General features: G+C 40.5%; 1 protein-coding gene across 7 annotated transcripts in view; it reads right to left on the reverse strand.

The window, feature by feature from the left end:
- The window catches only part of LOC120424064 (probable ubiquitin carboxyl-terminal hydrolase FAF), a 406,051-nt gene that overhangs the window by 111,831 nt on the left and 272,627 nt on the right, over positions 1-21,593 (reverse strand). For all 7 annotated transcript variants that reach the window (XM_039588085.2, XM_039588080.2, XM_039588081.2 and 4 more), the window contains 2 exons: positions 10,198-10,307; positions 9,677-10,028 (listed from right to left, as the gene is read on the reverse strand). In XM_039588085.2, coding sequence (XP_039444019.1) covers positions 9,677-10,028; positions 10,198-10,307 — 462 coding nt within the window. The remainder of the gene's footprint in view (positions 1-9,676; positions 10,029-10,197; positions 10,308-21,593) is intronic.

A 21,593-nucleotide genomic window follows, 5' to 3' on the forward strand; every position in this document is an offset into this window, starting at 1 on the left:
CATTTTTTATGACTATCAAAGTTTGACACCCACGGAAACACTTCACTCTCACTAGATACGCCATCAAGTGAAAATTCAACTCTCAGTAAATACGCCCTCATAAAAACATTTGACGCTAAGAAAAAACTCCACTTTCCCAAAACACGCCCTTCTAAAAATATTTAAAATAACTATGTTCGTTGACGCCAAGAGAAAAACTAAATGCTTACTCAATACGCTCTCATGAAAATATTTGCAAAATACCCAACTTTCATTAAATACGCCCTCAAGAAAATTAAAAAAAAAACTTTGATCGTTGACGCCTTGCGAAAAACTAAAGTCTCGCTTAATACGCCTTCATAAAAATAATTTAAAAAAAAACTTTGATCGCTGACCCCTTGAAAAAACTCAACTTGCACTAAATACGCCCTCAAGAATATATTTTGAAAAAACTTGTATCGTTGACGCCTTGAAACAAAAGGCGTATTTAACTACATAAAATAATTTAAAAAAACTTTGATTGTTAACGCCTTGAAAAAAAAAACTATCACTAAATACGCCCTCAAGAAAATATTTAAAAAAAAACATTGATCGTTGACGGCTTGAAAAAAAATACAACTGTCACTAAATACGCCCTCAAGAAAATATATAAAAAAAGCTTTGATCGTTGACGCCTTGAAAAAAACCAAACTCTGGCTTAATACGCCTTCATTCAAATAATAAAAAAAAACATTGATCGCTGACGCCTTGAAAAAAAAAAAACTTTCACTAAATACGCCCTCAAGAAATTATTTAAAAAAAACTTTGATCGTTGACGTCTTGTAATAAAAACTTGCACTAAATACGTCCTCAAGAAAATATTTAAAAAAAACTTTGGTCGTTGACGCCTTGAAAAAAATTCAACTGTCACTAAATACACCCTCAAAAAAATATAAAAAAAAGCTTTGATTGCTGACGCCTTGAAAAAAACTAAACTCTCGCTTAATACGCCTTCATTAAAATAATTAAAAAAAAAACTTTGATCGTTGACGCCTTGAAATTTTTTTTTCACTAAATACGCCCTCAAGAAATTATAAAAAAAAACTTTGATCGTTGACGCCTTGCAAAAAAACTTGCACTAAATACGCCCTCAAGAAAATATTAAAAAAAAAACTTTGATCGTTGACGGCTTGACAAATAATTCAACTGTCACTAAATACGCCCTCAAGAAAATATAAAAAAAAGCTTTGATCGCTGACGCCTTGAAAAAAAAACTAAACTCTTGCATAATACGCCTTCATAAAAATTATTTAAAAAAAAACTTTGATCGTTGACGCCTTGAAAAAAAAACTTTCACTAAATACGCCCTCAAGAAATTATTTAAAAAAAACTTTGATCGTTGACGGCTTGAAAAAAATTCAACTGTCACTAAATACGCCCTTGAGAAAATATATAAAAATGCTTTGATCGCTGACGCCTTGAAAAAAACTAAACTCTGGCTTACTACGCCTTCATTAAAATAATTTAAAAAAAACGTTGATCGTTGACGTTTTGAAAATGTTTTTTCACTAAATACGCCCTCAATACATTATTTTAGAAAAAAAAACTTTGATCGCTGACGGCTTGAAAATAAATTGAACTGTCACTAAATACGCCCCCAAAAAATTAAAAAAAAAACTTTGATCGCTGACGCCTTGAAAAAAAAACAAAAATCTCGCTTAATACGCCTTCATAAAAATTATTAAAAAAAAACTTTGATCGTTGACGCCTTGAATTTTTTTTTCGCTAAATACGCCCTTGATAAAGCTTTCATCGCTGACGCCTTGAAAAAAATTAAACTCTCGCTTAATACGCCTTCATTAAAATAATTTAAAAAAAAACTTTGATCGTTGACGCCTTGAAAAAAATCAAACTCTCGCTTAATACGCCTTCATTAAAATAATTTAAAAAAAAACTTTGATCGTTGACGCCTGGAATATTTTTTCCCTAAATACGCCCTCAAGAAATTATTAAAAAAAAACTTTGATCGTTGACGCCTTGCAAAAAAAAACTTGCACTAAATACGCCCTCAAGAAAACATAAAAAAAACTTTGATCGTTGACGGCTTGAAAAAAAAAATCAACTTTCACTAAATACGCCCTTAAGAAAATATAAAAAAAGCTTTGATCGCTGACGCCTTGAAAAAAAAAACCTGAACTCTAGCATAATACGCCTTCATAAAAATTATTTAAAAAAAAAACATTGATCGTTGAAGCCTTGAAAATAAACTTTCACTAAATACGCCCTCAAGATATTATTAAAAAAAACTTTGATCGTTGACGTCTTGCATAAAAACTTCCATTAAATACGCCCTCAAAAAAAAAAACATAAAAAAACATAAAAAAAAACTTTGATCGTTGACGTATTGCAAAAAAAACTTCCACTAAATACGCCCTCAAGAAAATATTAAAAAAAAAGCTTTGATCGTTGACGCCTTGAAAAAAACCAAACTCTGGCTTAATACGCCTTCATTAAAATAATTTAAAAAAAAACTTTGATCGTTGACGCCTTGAAAAAAAAAACTTTCACTGAATATGCCCTCAAGAAATTATAAAAAAAAGCTTTGATCGTTGACGTCTTGCAAAAAAACTTTCACTAAATACGCCCTCAATAAATTATTTGAAAAAAAACTTTGATCGCTGACGGCTTGGAAAAAAAATTCAATTGTCACTAAATACGCCCTCAAGAAAATATAAAAAAGCTTTGATCGCTCACGCCTTGAAAAAAAAACTAAACTCTCGCTTAATACGCCTTCATAAAAATTATTTAGAAAAAAAACTTTGATCGCTGACGCCTTGAAATTTATTTTTCACTAAATACGCCCTCAAGAATTTATTTCAAAAAAACTCTGATCGTTGACGGTTTGAAAAAAATTCAACTGTCACTAAATACGCCCTCAAGAAAATATAAAAAAAAACCCGATTTAATATCACCGAAAAATATATTGGTGCAATTAAGTTTTCAGAAACAAAATGATACCACCCAGTGAGAATTTGGCCTAAAGCTTCTAATCTTTTTAGACTAAACCTCGAATGCATTTTTTTTCAGAGGTACATTATGGGTCCTAATTATATTTAATTAAGAAAAACTTATTTGATTGACATTATTAGAAAAAAATATAGATTACTCAGTCTTTAATGTTAGTCTATGATTAACTTAAAAAAAATATGTATTCACTTTGTCGATCTATTATGAGAAGCCAGAAAGAACACCTTCACGCCTAGCGTAAAACGCGCAAGCGTAAATGTGCTGGCGTTTATGCTTCGACTTGACGACTTGTCGATCTTTTGAGCGAGAACGAGCCGGGACTTCAAATTTGATGTTCAGATTATGATTACGTATAAAACCAAAAATGTAATAGGAAAAATAGGGTAAAAATAAGACTAAAAACACAAATATGCCTATATCTCTGGAAATACATTTTGGAAAAGCTTCAAATTTTGGGCCTAAGCAGTTTATGGCGCATGTTTTCGAATGGATTTTTGTTTGAAACTGAATTCTTTTAATGTATAGGGTTATCTGTAAAATAGTCCAAAAAATACCTCTAAAAATGGCTTTGACCACATTTACTGGTCGAAAATTGTAAATCGAAAAATAAAATGTTCGTCTCCGACCCCACGGCTACAAATCTGAAATATAAAAATTGTGGGTTTTACGAGCGGTTTTCCAGTGATGGAAGACACAAATTTTTAAGAGCGGATACAGACATCGCTCATGTATTTCAAAAAAAGAGCTCTCAAAAATCAGACTTTGAGCTCCGGGTTTCGGGCCAAAATTCAATCGAAAGAGCGCATCCTAACCTTCAAACTAGACATAGGATTTTTTTTTCTGAGGCGATCCCTCGCCGTGCACGATTTTTTTAAGATTTCTGAGAAAAACGTTTTTCCAAAAGCAAACCTTGAACCTATTTTTGTAAAAAAGGCAAAAAGCTTTGATCGCTGACGCCTTAAAAAAAACTCAACTCTCGCTTAATACGCCTTCATAAGAATTATTTAAAAAAAATACTATGAAAAAACTGAAGTTTAGCTTAATAAGGCCTCATTAAAATCTCGAAAAATCGAAATCGCACTAAAATCGGCCAGCTATTTTTATTTTAAAGCCTTTGACTAACTGGATAGGCCCCTCCTGGATTTTGTTAGTAAAATACTTAGATCGTTATCAGCCAGATCCAAATCCAACTTTGACTATGTACGCCAAAGTTTTTTTTTATATAGGGTCATTTCTCCCCAACTGGAAACAAAAAAGTACAAATTCGAAATCTACTTTTCTGATCCTGCTGAAATTTGGCGAAACTGTTTATCATTTCGAAACATGAAAAAAAAATCTATTTTTTGGCACTGCCCCAAAGTTTTACGATTTTCGCCAATTAAAAAAACATTGTCAAATATTTTGGAAAAAATGATAGAGCAATATTCGACTGCAATTTTTAAAAGAAACTTGACGCTGATTCAATTCAGCGTCATCATTTTGATTAATATCAAACATGGCACCATTTTGAGCAATTAGAATAAATGATGCAAGGATGGATGTAGGTAAATTCTGCTACTTTAAGCTTATACATTTTAAATTCTCCAGAGATTTCAACTTGCCCTAACAAGTAAAGTTCGATTCGAATAAACAATTTGATGACGCCATATAATTCAGCGTTTCTTAAAAAAAGCAGTCGATTTTTGCTTTTTGTATCCACGACATGGCTATTTGAAAACTAATTTAAAAAAAATAGATGAAAATCGTAAAACTTTGGGGCGGTGCCAAAACGAAGGGATTTTGCATGTTTCGATAGGATAAACAGCTCCACTAAATTTTAGGCATGTTCAGAAAAAGTCAATTTCGAGTGGCGTGAAATGGCCTCGCAAGCATTTGTATGGGCAGCTGTCAAACTTCTATGGAAACTTGTACGGACAAATCAATGTTTTTTTGACGATATTATCTTTTTTATCTACAAACTGTTCTCTGAAATGAGATTGATTCGAAAATGTTTAAAAATGTTATTGTGTGATATGACCGAGGATTGAAAAAAAAGTTGTTGGTTGGTATGTTACATTTGACAAGAAAAAAAATATCCATCAGCTGAGCAGTTCTCTACGGAATCGGTCTTTTTTCTTTAATTTTAATTTTTGTATTTTTTAAACCGGCTGAAACTTTTTTGGTGCCTTCGGTATGCCCAAAGAAGCCATTTTGCATCATTAGTTTGTCCATATAATTTTCCATACAAATTTGGCAGCTGTCCATACAAAAATGATATGTGAAAATTCAAAAATCTGTATCTTTTGAAGGAATTTTTTGATCGATTTGGTGTCTTCAGCAAAGTTGTAGGTATGGATATGGACTACACTGAAAAAAAATGATACACAGTAAAAAAAATTTTGGTGATTTTTAATTTAACTTTTTGTCACTAAAACTTGATTTGCAAAAAAACACTATTTTTAATTTTTTTAATTTTTTGATATGTTTTAGAGGGCATAAAATGCCAACTTTTCAGAAATTTCCAGAATGGGCAAAAAATCTTTGACCGAGTTATGATTTTTTTAATCAATAGAGATTTTTTCAAAAAATCGAAATATTGGTCGCAAAAATTTTTCAACTTCATTTTTCGATGTAAAATCGAATCTGCAATCAAAAAGTACTTTAGTGAATTTTTGATAAAGTGCACCGTTTTCAAGTTATAGCCATTTTTAGGTAACTTTTATGAAAATAGTCGCAGTTTTTCATTTTTTAAAATTAGTGCCCATGTTTGCCCAACTTTGAAAAAAATATTTTTGGAAAGCTGAGAAAATTCTCTATATTTTGCTTTTTTGAATTTTGTTAATACGACCCATAGTTGCTGAGATATTGCTATGCAAAGGTTAAAAAACAGGAAAATTGATGTTTTCTAAGTCTCACCCAAACAACCCACCATTTTCTAATGTCGATATCTCAGCAACTATAGGTCCGATTTACAATGTTAAAATATGAAACATTCGTGAAATTTTCCGATCTTTTTGAAAAAAAATACTTTCAAAAATTTAAAATCAAGAATAACATTTCAAACGGGCCAAACATTCAATATTACGCCCATTTGAAATGTTATTCTTGATTTTAAATTTTTGAAAGTATTTTTTTCAAAAAGATCGGAAAATTTCACGAATGTTTCATATTTTAACATTGTAAATCGGACCTATAGTTGCTGAGATATCGACATTAGAAAATGGTGGGTTGTTTGGGTGAGACTTAGAAAACATCAATTTTCCTGTTTTTTAACCTTTGCATAGCAATATCTCAGCAACTATGGGTCGTATTAACAAAATTCAAAAAAGCAAAATATAGAGAATTTTCTCAGCTTTTCAAAAATATTTTTTTCAAAGTTGGGCAAACATGGGCACTAATTATAAAAAATGAAAAACTGCGACTATTTTCAAAAAAGTTACCTAAAAATGGCTATAACTTGAAAACGGTGCACTTTATCGAAAATTCACTAAAGTACTTATTGATTGCAAATTCGATTTTACATCGAAAAATGAAGTTGAAAAATTTTTGCGACCAATATTTCGATTTTTTGAAAAAATTACTATTGATTCAAAAAATCATAACTCGGTCAAAGATTTTTTGCCCATTCTGGAAATTTCTGAAAAGTTGGCATTTTATGCCCTCTAAAACATATCAAAAAATAAAAAATATTAAAAATAGTGTTTTTTAGCAAATCAAGTTTTAGTGACAAAAAGTTAAATTAAAAATCACCAAAAAATTTTTTACTGTGTATAATTTTTTTTCAGTATAGTCCATATCCATACCTACAACTTTGCCGAAGACACCAAATCGATCAAAAAATTCCTTCAATAGATACAGATTTTTGAATTTTCACATATCATTTTTGTATGGACAGCTGCCAAATTTGTATGGAAAATTATATGGACAAACTAATGATGCAAAATGGCTTCTTTGGGCATACCGAAGGCACCAAAAAAGTTTCAGCCGGATTAAAAAATACAAAAAAAATCGAATGACCGAAATCTCAGAGAATTGCTCAGCTTTGATGTTTGTGTTCTTTCAAAGAAAGCTAGAAATCTGGTAAGTTTGGTACGAAAACTTTTTGTTGATTTTGATTTCCCAAAAACTTGATGAGCTTATAGTTTGGGTTTTAAAGAACAACTTTGCTGAAAACATCGAAGAGATACGTCTACACCGCCTTATTTTTTTTTCAAACTAAAATCAAACTAAGGGATTATTATTTGTGCCAAAGCAAATCTCGCTGATGTCTTGGGCATACTTGTTCCTTAAAACACAAACTATAAGCTGATATGCTTGAAAAATAAAAAAAACGGGGAAAACCAAAACGCATAGATAATACGAGTTAATTTCCATTTTGAATTGATTGATGCTCGAGTTCGTTACCAATCTGGCTTAAGCTGTGTATAGATTAAAAAAATGCCCTCTTTTAAAATTTTCCCGAAAAATTAAAGGGCACAACAAATTACTGACGAGAAAAAAATTAATTGAAAACAAAACAATCTAAACTATCAAGGATTCAATAACGTTATTTCCATATTTTCTATCACATATATCACATCAATAATATATGCAAGAATAACAATATTTTCATGAACTTATTGATGTTTAGATATTTTTTTTAGCATTACTGCTACAATATATAAAGCAAATTTCACGTTTTTGTTTGGTACGCATTTGTTGACTGTATACGCCCTTCCTATAACACACATACACCCCTAACGCCTTATGGGGGAAAACACCCCCCATTGAAGAATCCTGGATACGGGCCTGGTATGTATGTATGTATGTATGATCCCCATACCCGCAGGCAACTTGGTCCCGAAACACATGTGAGCGCTAGGTGAACAATTCGATCATCTTTTACTCCATAATCTGTACACCCACGTGCATAAGTTTTTTTTTTGCACGAATTTTAATGCTACAAATACCGGCGTATAGATCAAAATGGTTTCCCGCATCCCTCCCCAAGCGCCGGAAATTTGTAGCGGGTGTAGGGACACTTCGCATAGACGCCCTTGCTCCCATCACGTCACTGAGGGTATGGAGCGACGAGAAATTAATAAGTATGCCCCTCCAGTCGAACCTTCATTAGAGAAGCAGGCAATCGACAACTCACAGTGAACGACCGAGGAAACACCCTACCGCGTATATAGTAAGATTGGCGTGGTTTGTCTTCATTGATGTGTGTGTATGTCAGAATACATGAAAGTATGGTTGTCTTATAAAAAGAACGAGCTCACAAGTTGATAACATTTTCAAAATCAGCTTCTCTTCAACGGTCTCGCATGCCCGCAATACATCGAAAAAGGCCTGTTCCCGCTTGAGCTGCATCAGCTTGCCGACGCCCCACTCGTAATCTGCTCTGTCGTCTTCCTTTCCCTCCTTTCGTGGAAACTGCGGCAACGAAACCTCCCCGCTGCAACTGCGTTCCACCTTAACGGGTTCCGACGAACTAAACCGTGCGCCATGGCTCCGGTTTCCGCTTCGTTCGCAGGGTTTTGACCTCGATGAGTCCATCTACGAGGAGAACGACGACCGCTTCGCTCTCTGCGCTCGCCAACTTTCCAATTTGGGTCAGTTCTCAAAGACTTGTTCATTCCCAGGTCGAACAAACATCCACCCTGGTCATCGGGAAAGTTTCGAAGGCCTTCGCGTTCCATACCTGTTCCGCGACCGACCCGGAACGAGACACGGCCTTGTTTGAACCGTCCTGCTCAAAATCCTCCGCTGAAACCACTGCTTGAACATTTCCACCACGAACAACATCATTCACCACTACACTGATTAGTTCCGGAACCACTTTTAATTTTTTGGAACAACAATTCAAAGAAAAGCAGCAGCGAAAATTTTAGACGTCTTTCTTCAATCATGGACTATGTTCGAGCCTCGACTACGGATCAATTCAGTTTTAGAGCATTAACTTCATGATGGCCGACTAGTTAGCGTCTCAGACCATCAATCCAAAGGGTGTAAGCACGAATCCCACCTGATTCTTAAAGATTTTTTATTCATATTCAAAGTTCAATTCCTGATTCCAAATTTCAAGGAAACCGACCGGGATTTGATCCCTAAACCTTCTGCTTTCGAGGCTGAAGCCGCAACCATTAAGCCACGGAGCCGGTATTTTTTTGCAAATCAAGTTTTAGGGACAAAAAGTTAAATTAAAAATCACCATTTTTTTTATCGTGTATAATCTTTTTCAGTGTAGTCCTTATCCAAACCTACAACTTTGCCCAAGACACCAAATCGATCAAAAAAATCCTTCAAAATATACAGATTTTTGAATTTTCATACATCATTTTTGAATGGACGACAGCTGCCAAATTTGTATGGAAAATTATATGGACAAACTAATAATGCAAAATGGCTTCTTTGGGCATACCGAAGGCACCAACAAAGTTTCAGCCGGATTAACAAATACAAAAATTAAAATTAAAAAAAATACCGATTTCGTAGAGAATTGCTCTTAATATTGGTTGTTTAAAAGGGTCATCTGAAACAGTTTGTGTTTAAACTTCAAGGGTGGATAAGTTCACGTGGTCAGATCGAGCTGAAATTCGGAGTTTAGCCTAGTAATGGATCATTCTTTTGTTTCAGGGGTAAGCAGGTATAGATTTGGACCACCCTATTGCACATGGATATTTTTTTTTCTGTTTTTGATGCGCAGCGTAGTTTACCAGTTTCTACAAACCTTTATAAGCTGTTGTTTCTCGCAAATTCCAAGACCCGCATATAGACTAAATAAGTTAAAATATTGAGGCAAATGCTTTCCAAAGTCTGCTACATCATTATTCAATAACGAAAGCACTGCAATGAGCACCTGTTCACATAAGTTACTGCCCTCCAAATCAGGTAAAGGCTCGTCATTGGCAGCACAGTGACAGAAAAACACTATCACCTTAGCGAAAACCGTACGTATTTCAGGAGACGGTGCTGCTAATAGGTATTCACTAAGGCGGGTAGATGGAGATAGAAGTATCTCGGTGGCGAACCACTGTCTGGCATGTGGGGATGTTTGCAGATGATGGCAAAGAATTTCATACCTAAAAATAAATTAAACATCAATTATGGTCCTCGAACATGTGTGTAAAGTTTCAGACCTTTATTGATTTTTTGAATGTATCCAAGAAAGTTCTTTTGAATCTTCTCCCATTGAAGTTATTTCACTGGGTTTCGATATTGCAAATGGATGATTTGAAGAATAAAACTTACCAATCAATAGCAGCACCACGTACAGTTTTTTTTGTCCGATATCCGGAATGGAACAAAAACTGCGATGTCAACTTCAAACACAGTAATGATAACTCCTCTTCGGCAGCAGACTGGAAAAAGAAAAGATATTTAACATGAATGTTTATGTGACGTTTCATTTGTACTTAATAAATATATTAGGGTGGGCATGAGGTGGTCACTCCAAATATATTGCATTTATTTCATAAGTTGATCCGTATGTGCATCCATATTTACGTGTATTCACGATTTCGCTATAAATTTTATTTCAGTGTTTTTACAGCTGTCATCGCAAACGCGCGCACTGCTGATTGTTTACAAACAAAACAAAAATCCCTTGAATTTTGCCACGTTCTTTGGGCAAGGCACGCTATGTTGAATTCCGAGGAGCAATCGGGACGGGAGACCAAGATCAGTAGGAACCGATCGACCGCGGTGGTGGTGTTGGACTACCAGCGGACGGACAAGCGCACCCTCATCAAGACTACGACACGGCAGACGTACTTTTTGCTCGTGATTGGCCTGGTCGTTCCGGAGAAGCTCAAGCCGGGCAATTAGGTGAGAGTGAACAAGGACTCGTACGTCGTACCTCAGAGACACTTCCAGCAGAGTACGACGCGCGCGTCAAGGCGATGGAGGCGGACGAATTCTTAGCAGTAGTAATAAAACGCGTGGTTGCTGTTTGGTAGTTCGGATTGGAATGTTTATTCTGACGTTTGTGTGAGACAAGGTTTTGGAGTGTAAGGTGTGGCAGTTCCGGTGCACGGTGAATTAGGGTTAGGCAAATTGCACTTATATTCTACACTCAACATCCCGCCTCAATTTGCTATTCCTAGCATCTCCCTCAGCTTCTTGAATCGTGGTGCCGCTAATCCCTTTGTCATGAGATCGGCGACTTGCTCCTCCGTTGATAAGTACTGCAGACGCAGCTTACCGTTGTCGATCAGCTCCTTCACGAACCGATACTGGACGTCGATGTGCTTCATCCTCTTCAGCTTGCGTGGATCAGCTGTGACAGAGATGCATGGCTGATTGTCCTCGTATACGGTGACCAGATGGGGCACCTCGTGTTCGATGGACGCCAGCAGGTTCAGCATCCACATCACCTCGCAGCTTGCTTGGCAAAGTGACATCAGCTCGGCTTCCGTCGACGACAACGCCACAGAAGTTTGCTTGCGCGTCGACCAGTTCACGGTTTGGCCGTGTAGCTTGAGCACGAACCCGGACACGGACTTCCTGTCGGTGGGGTCGTTCCCCCAATCAGCGTCCGCAAAAGCTTCGACTCCGACCGCCGAATCCGTTCGCTGGTAGACCAGCTTGTAGTCCAGCGTACCTTGAAGGTACCGCAGTACGCGCTTCAAGTGAACCCAGTGCTCCTCGGTTGCACTGCTTTGGAAACTGGCGAAGTAGTTGACCGCCGGGCAGATATCCGGTCGAGACGTCACGGTCAAGTACATCAAGCAACCGACCAGTTCCTTGTACAGCTTGTCGGTGAGTTCCTTCGGATCACCTCTCTCGAGGTTCAAGCGCGGTTGCATCGGCACTGGAGAAGACTTGCAGTTTTCCATGCCGAATCGCTTGAGAACTCCCAGCGTGTACGCCTTCTGATCGATGGTCATCGATCCCGCCTTCCTGTCACGATCGATCCGCAGTCCGAGAAAGATCTTGGCCTCCTCCATATCCTTCATCTCGAACTCCGTGGACAGCTTACCCTTCAGGGCCCGGATCGCCTTCAGGTCGTTCCCGGCGATCAAAATGTCATCCACGTAGATCAGCATGTACGTGACGACACCATCCGCCTTCCAGTGGTACAAGCACAAATCGTGTTGGCTCCGCTTGAACCCCAACTTCGTCACGTAATCGTCGAATCGTCGGTTCCAGTTCCTGGAGGATTGCTTCAAGCCATAGATTGATCTGTTCAGCTTGCAAACAAGGTCCTTCCCCCTCTCAAAGCCAGGCGGCTGGCACATGTAGATGTACTCGTCCTGCGAACCGTTCAGGAAAGCGCACTTGACATCCATTTGGTGGAGATGCCAGCCTTCGTGATTCGCCAGGGCCAAGAGTATCCGCAACGTCGCCATCTTCGCCACCGGTGAGTACGTTTCGGAGAAATCGAAGCCCGCCCGCTGAGTGAACCCACGTGCCACGAGCCTTGCTTTGTACCTCTCCACAGTTCCGTCACCGTTTTTCTTGAATTTGAACACCCATTTGTTGTCGACGATCCTCGCTCCGTCAGGGGGCGCCACCAAGCGCCACGTGTCGTTCTTCGCCAGTGAAGTGAGCTCTTCCTGAATGGCTTGCTCCCACTTCGGCCAATCCTGTCGCTTCCGCAACTCACCGACGCTCGAAGGAATCTCGTCGACGTACTCTTCAGCACACAGCGCAAACACGGTCATGTCGAAGTCGGCATGCCATGCCGGGGGCACAATCGTACGCTTTTCTCTCCCTTCAGTGTCACGTTGCGGACTTGGTCCAGCAGGCGTCAGTACCGGGACAGGAACCACTTCGTCTTCTTCGGCACTTTCTTCACCAGTGTTGTACTCAGACTCCGCCTCCGAATCTTCTGGCAGCGCTGGTTCCACCGGCCGCGCCGGTTCGACTTGCTGCACTGGTTCCACCTGGCGAACGACACTTTTCTCCACAACGACCCGCTCTTCACTTGCACTGTTTTCTTCTTTTTCTTTTGTGAACACTAGCTCGTTGAACACAACATCTCGCGCAGTGAAGATCTTCTGGCCGTTCCACACTCGATATCCAGTCGGCCCGTACCCCATGAACTTCACTTTCTCCGTCTTCGAATCCAGCTTCTTGCGCCGTTGCTTCGGCACGTGCGCGTAGCAGTCGCTGCCGAAAACCCGCAGGATCGACACGTCCGGTTTCTTGCCGTGCCACGCCTCGTAAGGAGTGACGTCACCTTCAACCGCTACGCTGGGACTCCTGTTCAGCACGTAGATCGCCGTGTAAACAGCTTCGCCCCACAGATTCCTCGGAAGTCCGCTGGCCGCGAGCATTGCCCGCACCTTCTCCACGACGGTCCGGTTGAGCCGCTCGCTCGATCCGTTTTGTTCCGGCGTGTACGGAACCGTCGTCTCCAACTGGATCCCCTTCGACTTGCAGAATCTCCGCATCGCATGGCCAGTGTACTCTCCGCCGTTGTCACACCGGAGTCGTGAAATCCGCTTGCCGAAGTACGCCGTGGCCATCGCTTCGTACTCGACGAACTTCTCCAGCACTTCGTCCTTGGTCTTGAGCAGGTAAACAACGGCCAGATGCGTAAAATCGTCAGTGAAACTTACGAAATACGCATTGCCGTCCCACGTCACGGGTGTGACGGGGCCACAGACGTCGCTGTGCACAACTTCTAGTGGACGCCGAGCGCGCTTCTCCGCCAGCTTCCGGAACGGTTCTCGTGTCTGCTTCCCGGAGATACAGCACTCGCAGATCACCTTCTCGGCACCGTTCTCAATCTCCGCGATGTCCATGCCGTCAACCATCTGCTTCCGTACGAGCTTCTGTAGATTCTCGTTCCCCAAGTGGCCGAATCTGTGATGCCACAGCTCCAACTTCCGGCACACCCGGCCAGACACCAGCGCTTGTCCGTCGGATTCCCGGCGCCGGAAATCCATGGCGTACAGCTTGCCGAAATGTCTTCCGGTGGCAACGACGTCCCCGTCTCGCTCGACGAAGATTTTTCCTTCGTAGAAGATCACTTTCTTGCCGCTGTTTTCGAGGCGTCGCAGCGACAACAGGTTGAGGGTGAGCTCCGGGATAAACAGCACATCCTCTATCGCGATCTCGATCATTTCGCCGCCAACCGTGGATTGGACATTCACCCTGCCCTTGTGCCGAGCCAGCAAGTTGATTCCGGCCTTCGCAGTTTGTATCACCACCGGATCCTCCAACTCCTGCAAGCTCTCGAACATCTCCTTGTCGTTCGACATATGCTCGGAAGCTCCGCTGTCCAAATACCATCGAGAATCTTCTCGCGAGCTCACGGCCGCGACTTCTTGCACGTCCGCCACGAACGACACGGGATTGGATCCCAGGTTCGCCTTGTGCTCCGGCTTCCTCCGCTGTTCCGGCTTCTTGTCGTTCCGCTTCGGACACTGGTTCTTCTTGTGCCCGACACCGCCGCAGGAAAAACACTTGAACTTCGGCTTCGAATGGCCCACAAAAGCAGCGTCTTCCGTTTGTTGTTCTGCACGCTTCCCCTTCTGCTTGGCCTCGAAATCCAGATAGTTCCGCCGGACGACGTCCATCGTCAGTTGGTCCGACATGACGCTCATGACCGTCGTGACGGTGTCGTAGGAATCCGGCATCGTCAGCATCAGATGGCAGATCGTGTCCTCCTCATCCATTTTCGCACCAGCACCCTTCAGCTCCCGGACCAGCTTGTCGAATTTCAAAAAGTGGTCCTGCAGGGGTTCCTTCTCGTCGAACTTCATCGTCAGGAGCTGCTTTTTCAGCAGGTACCGGTTCGTGGTGCTTTTCCGCTCGAAAACTGCGCACAGCCCGTCCCAAATTTCCTTCGGGCTCTCCTTTCCCTTGACGTGCTCAAGGTGGCTGTCCGCGACCAACTCGACGAGCGCGTTCGCGCACCGGTCGTCCTCCTTCATCCGCCGTGCCTTCAAAACTTCCTTGGCTGCCGCTTGCGCGTCCCCTTCCGGAACGTTCCAGAAGTCCTCCTCCTCGGCCGCCTTCTCGATGCAGTGCCTCAGTCCCAACGTCTTCAAGTACCGGAGGACCCGGTAACTCCAGTTGCTGAAGTTGCTGCCATCGAACTGCCGAATCCGGACGGTTTCAACTTTTTCGCCCATCGCGCACGACTTTCCGCCAAACTTTTCGCACGAACTTTTTCCCGAACTTTCTAGGTTATGGCTGGGGCCCGTAACCTCTTAGCAGTAGCAATAAAACGCGTGGTTGCTGTTTGGTAGTTCGGATTGGAATGTTTATTCTGACGTTTGTGTGAGACAAGGTTTTGGAGTGTAAGGTGTGGCAGTTCCGGTGCACGGTGAATTAGGGTTAGGCAAATTGCACTTATATTCTACACTCAACACGAATGGCCCACCGAGCAGTACTCGGACATTGGCGGGTTGGACAAGCAAATTCAGGAACTGATTGAAGCCGTCGTGCTGCCGATGACGCACAAGGACATGTTCAAGAACCTGGGAATTCATCCAAAGGGAGTGCTGCACGCTTTCGGCTGGTACATGTGTGGCGCAAACAATGTTGACCTTCCTGAAGCTGGCCGGCCCGCAGCTGGTGCAGATGTTCATCGGAGACAGTGCCAAACTCGTCCGGGACGCGTTTACACTATCCAAGGGAAAGTCGCCGACGATTAAAAAAAAGTTTCTTGGATTTTCTTTTTATTTATTTTTTTTGTATTGTTAAATATGATGAAAAAAAACAATAATCATGAGACAACGCGTTGCGTTGCGTACGGTTGCAAATTATTTGCCGAATTTGTCATTTGTCTGACCATGTGCAGAAGCACCTTAAAGTTGCACGCGGGATCCTTCTGCTGGAGGATTTTGTAAATATCCACATTATTGACCTTCACTTGAACTCCATCCTCCACTCCGTTCAAACAATTTGACTTGGACGTTTGAGTCCCGTTACTCACGTAACCATCCTGATCGGCACTCTTTTCAATCGCAACTTACGACGTCCTCCGCTGATACGTACGAATTGCCTCCAGCGAACAATCTCGAATGCCGCGTAGCCTCAACGCGTGGTCAATTTCCGACTTCGCTGGCGTTCGCCGTACAGCAGCCAAAACGGTTGCTCCTTACCGTCAAACTGAACCATCCCCTTCCGCTCCGGACACTTCATCAGCTTGTTCAGCTCGTGCATGTGGTTGTGGTTGTCGATTGATCCCCGGTGGCCAACATTCCCTTCGCGTCAATCTTCAGCTTCACGCGACAATCTTCTGCACTGAACTCAATCCCACAACGAACTCCCGTCCGACAAGACCAACCGAAGATCGAACGAATATTCCTCAAAGCGACCGTGCCGTGACCTTCTGCTTTTCCCCACGCTTCTCTCCGTTATCCGCCATCGAACTGTCCGACTCAAAACCCTTACCCCCTTCCCCATTCTCGCTGCCAATTCTGTACGAATCCGACGAATCCATCACGTCCTCCAGCTTCACCGTGCCGGCCGTCGGCGAAAATTCCGTCCGAAATGTAGCCAACTCTTTAACACCGCCCACACAATCCCCGCAAATCTCCTTCACCGTGTCCCAGCGGTTGATCTCAACCCCTAAACAATCCCGCACCGTTTGCGCCTCATACGCCACGCTCCCGCCGCCGCCCGGAAATAACTCGACCAACGCCGCCCCGCCATCCGCCTTCAAGTAGAACCGGCACACATCCTCGTCTTCCTTGTCCTCCAGCCCGTTCTCGACGTAACTGTTGCAGTGCAGGTCTCGCGTCCGGAAGGCATGCTGCGCGTTGACGCGTTCGGCACAACCGGCGCAAATCCGCACCGTCGGATCGACCTCCGGTGAAATCTGCGAAGGCGGAACGATTAGAAATGAAGCAAAAGATCGGAGGATTACTCACCTCAAGTCCGAGGCAGTCGATGGTCGTGTCGGCAACTCTGGGTCGGAGCGCAGATCCGCACTGGGCTTCTTGCACAGATTGCTGGTGGATTGCGGGGAAGGTTGTTGCGAGGATCGGTTCCGCAAGTGAAAAAAATTCCTCAAGCTCGAAAAATATTGGAGCGGTGACAGTTTGTAAACGAAGGAAACAAACAAGTGACAGTTCTTAACTGTCATTATCCACACTGAACAAAATGTTGTGCCGAATATCGTGCAGGTGAATAATATTTACCTATATTTACGATATTTACGGAATATTGACGGAAGTAAATTCAATGCGCTACAGATCAACCTTGTGCCCAACCCCGTGAGGGTGGGTCATTTTTTTCGAAAGTGCTCGGATCCGGCTGCAATAAAGTCCATCTTGTAGAGGGTATCCATCGGGACTCTCATACCAAATTTGAGCTCATTTGGTTGAACACTGGCTTGTCGCTCGGGGGTTAAAGTTTACATGGAAATTACTATGGAAAACGCGAGCTTTAACTTCAAACGCTCATACAGGCTAAGCGACAAACTATAGTCCACACTTACACTAGGTAGCCGTGTCGGGGGTGGTCCAAGGAACATTTTTCTCAAAGGGTTCATGGTCATCCGTTCAACCCTGAGTTTGCGCAAAGCCGAAACATCCGGCGACGCCGGAATCCTTCAAAATCTCAGTTTTAACGGTCAACGCATGCTACGAAACTATGACAGAAGCATTTTTCCCGAGCATGCGTAAATAACAAAGGAAATGCGTAATAATACCTTTCTCTGGTATCAATACCAAATTTTGGTATTTCTGGACCCTTTAAAATTTGTCTTAAGGATTATGCAAGAGCAAAATGTAGTATCATACCAATTTAAGGTATATTGCAAAATTGCAGAATTTGTCAATGGTTGAACACCACATTTTGGTATTACAGTATTTTATCAAATTCCTCTGAAACTATGGGAAAATTTTGACCAATTTTGACAAAATATTTAATTTTGCGCTAAAATGATGTCTCAAAACAAATGCTTTCATTGAAAACCGGAAATTTCAAACTTGATTTTAAACATTTTTGATATACCCCCTAAAGAAATGACTTGAAATTGTTTAAAATTTTCTAAGTCAGGATGCCACATTTTGGTATTATTTTGATATTGAAGTGTTTCATCAAATTCCTCTGAAACTTTGGAATTTTTTTTTGTGGTTTGGTTGAGCGTTTTAGCAGAATGCATTACTATGAATACAAAGAGACGAGTTGTTCCTTTTAATTCCGCTATATATTTTTAATATCTTGACAGATACGTATTTCGTCTACTACTTGCAGACTTCATCAGTGTTCTGTTCTCGACTGAAGGTTCATCGCTGGGGTATCCGTATTTGTAGTTACTGTAGGTACTACCTCCTTGTTCTTCTTTGGTGCCTGTATAGGTAACAGCTTAAACAGCCACGTTGAGCCGTTACCTGAATCCTTGTTGAGTAAACGTTTGTTGCCTGCCTTGAAGATTTCCAAACTTTCGGCGACAGCAAGCTTCGATGGGTTCGTGATGTGTCTTAAGATGACTCTTAAGATGACGCGGTCATCTTAAGACACATCACGAACCCATCGAAGCTTGCTGTCGCCGAAAGTTTGGAAATCTTCAAGGCAGGCAACAAACGTTTACTCAACAAGGATTCAGGTAACGGCTCAACGTGGCTGTTTAAGCTCCCGCATAATCAAAAACCATCGGGGGAATAGTCCAAACTATATTACTACTAAAAGAGATGTAGTTACCACATACTTAACCATTATCATATAGTTACGGCACTATACAAAACCATAACGAAACTGATCGTCAAATGATGACGTTTTTATTGAAGTAAATCTAATGATTCTAACTATTTTTGAACTATTTGGGGTACAATAACCTTACACTAAACAGTTCGGATTGTTTAGACAACGTGACTCAACGAAAAAATGTACAAATAGTTCAAACAATTTATCAACTTTATTGAGAACAATATAGCAAAATTCCACAGATTTTAGATTTTTATAGTCAGAACCTGTAAGAACTAAAAACCTACTATAAATGCTATAGTAGAACACAATTGATGGCGGCCACATTTTTTTCGATAAGTTTGTATAATCCAAATAATTTGTCAACTTACATGAAGTAAAATTACTATACACCATACTATTTTGAATTAAAAATTTCTATAAGTCCAAATAGTTCAAACAATATTTCAACAGTATGGAGTACAATTACAGTTTGTTATATAATCCAACTATATGTTAAACGATTGGTACAAAAATTTCAACTTTTATCAAGTAAATTGATCACAGTCGATTCCTCTGGATGATAGAGAACCTTCAACACCCCCACTTCTCCTCAGATTATCAGAAAATTCCCCAAAAGAAGAAAAATGTTACGAGGGCTCATGAAATTGACTTTCACTATTCCAGAAAAAGTAGGCATGCTGTTCTTACCATACACCAAAAATATGTGTACTACATGGTGGACTATTACTGTTCACTATAAAATGAGTCAATTGTTTGGACTACTTGGACTTATCGAAAAATACTTGCCCCCGAGCTTGCTCCCTTCTAACACAACATGTCACCAAAACCACTGAAAAACCACCAACAGATATAGATCAATCGGATAAGGCGGCAGCAGTTCGGCAGCAACGTAAATAACATCACATATAATGGCGGTAAACATTCACCAACTATCGATAGAACTTAAAAATCAAATTTGATTATATCCGAAGTAGTTATCACAACAATTGTAGGGTTCATTTTTGCGGTTTTTTTAAAGTGTCGGCAAAGTAGTGTCGGTAAAGTAGTTTTTCAGAAACTATATAGGGAATAGTCAATTTTTTGGGCAATGACTATTTGACGTAAAATCCAAGTTTATAAAAATATTTACATATGTATGAAAACCTCATATAGTTTTCTGCCTAACAACTAATTTCTCATATAGTAAAATCGACCTAAACTATTTTGGGAATGGAATTAATGGTTTGATATATCGTACATATATAGTTGGGTTACAATTTAATGAATAGTAGAGACCATTTGATAAATAGTTGAGTAACTATTTGTCATAAAGTAGTTATATAGTTCATGACTATGCGGGCTGTTACCTATACAGGCACCAAAGAAGAACAAGGAGGTAGTACCTACAGTAACTACAAATACGGATACCCCAGCGATGAACCTTCAGTCGAGAACAGAACACTGATGAAGTCTGCAAGTAGTAGACGAAATACGTATCTGTCAAGATATTAAAAATATATAGCGGAATTAAAAGGAACAACTCGTCTCTTTGTATTCATAATTTTTTTTTATAAATTTTCACGAGATAATTAATTTTTTATTGACTTGAAACCCAAAAATGTTAAAGCTCATTTTCATATTTTTTTATATACCCACTAAGTTTTTTTCAAACGTTGAAATTTCTCTAAGTCGGGTAACCAAATACTTTGAAAAACGAGTTAATCAACAGATTATTGAATTTTGGTGAATTTCAATCCTTATTTTTCAATCATGTTATTTTTCAGAATCTTCAAGAACTTCAAGCACAGGCCGTTCATCAATGACAAATGAATTCGATGTGGTGAAGAATATCACTAACAACAACATGGAATCATCAGGTGAGTAGATTTGGCTGTTGCATATGGATCATTTCCGTGTTTTCACTAACTGCAACTGCTGCACTAAAATTGGTATGAAAATACCAAATTTTGGTATTACTTATGCAAATACCAGCGACCAAAATGTGCCTTTGGTTGCCCAATAATAGATGGTAAAATACCATGAAATCAAACCAAAATCATGTATGTGGAAGACCACAGGAATACCAAAACCTGATTTTCCAAGGGCGCGGTGGTTGGTCACTTTTTCGTTTGACACTTTTTTAGTTTGTACCCCGTTGGTTGGTCAAAGTCAAACTAAAAAGTGACGAACTGTCACTTTTTACACGGCGCTCACGCGTACTATCAAAACAAACGTTTGGTAGTATGTGTGAACTCCGTGTAAAAGGGGTGTCAAACTAAAAAGCGACCCCGTTCGTTTGACAACAGTTGGTGTACCTAAAAATAAAACCATGGCAATACCAAGTTTTGGTATTCAAGCAATGTTCAAAAATCCAGAAGACCTCAACTTGGTATTGAAATGGTTTTATTTTGCCCTTGGTTTGGTATTGTTGTGCCCTTCCAAATACAAGACTTTGGTATGATTTCATGGTATTTTACCATCTATTACTGGGAAACCAAGTGCACATTTTGGTCTCTGTTATTTGCCCAAGTAATACTAAAATTTTGTATTCCCGTGTTATTTACCCCTGCTCGGGTTTGAATGAATGAAAAACGCGACGCGGAACGTCAACAAACTAAAATGGAAGCAAAAAAGAACGGTTCGTGAGTGTTGTTTTTATTTTTTGCATTAAATAAAAAATGATTCAAAATTATCGTCTTACAGGTTGATCGTCGCACATGGCCAGCGGAATCGATGGCAAGGGGTTCACGAAAGGAGTCTTCGGGATAGAGAGGACACGTGGAGGTAGTTACGGTTGGATATTATGGAGGGAAGTGGTTGGTCGACGCCTGGCAGGGCCAGCGGCATCGTCGGCGGATTTTCTCCGGAAGAGCCAACGGGAAAGACAGAACAGGGATGGATTGCTTTAATGAAGCGGTTATCATCAGCTTTCCTGGATACTATTCCTTTTTGATAAACATACTAAAGAATATAGCTTTTTTATTTATTTTGTAGACCTTATTGGCCTTATTTTATTCAAGTTTCATGAATATCTTTAACATTGTATTACTTGA

The sequence above is a fragment of the Culex pipiens genome, chromosome 2, assembly GCF_016801865.2.
Source record: "Culex pipiens pallens isolate TS chromosome 2, TS_CPP_V2, whole genome shotgun sequence".
In the NCBI taxonomy this organism is placed as follows: Eukaryota; Metazoa; Arthropoda; class Insecta; order Diptera; family Culicidae; genus Culex; species Culex pipiens.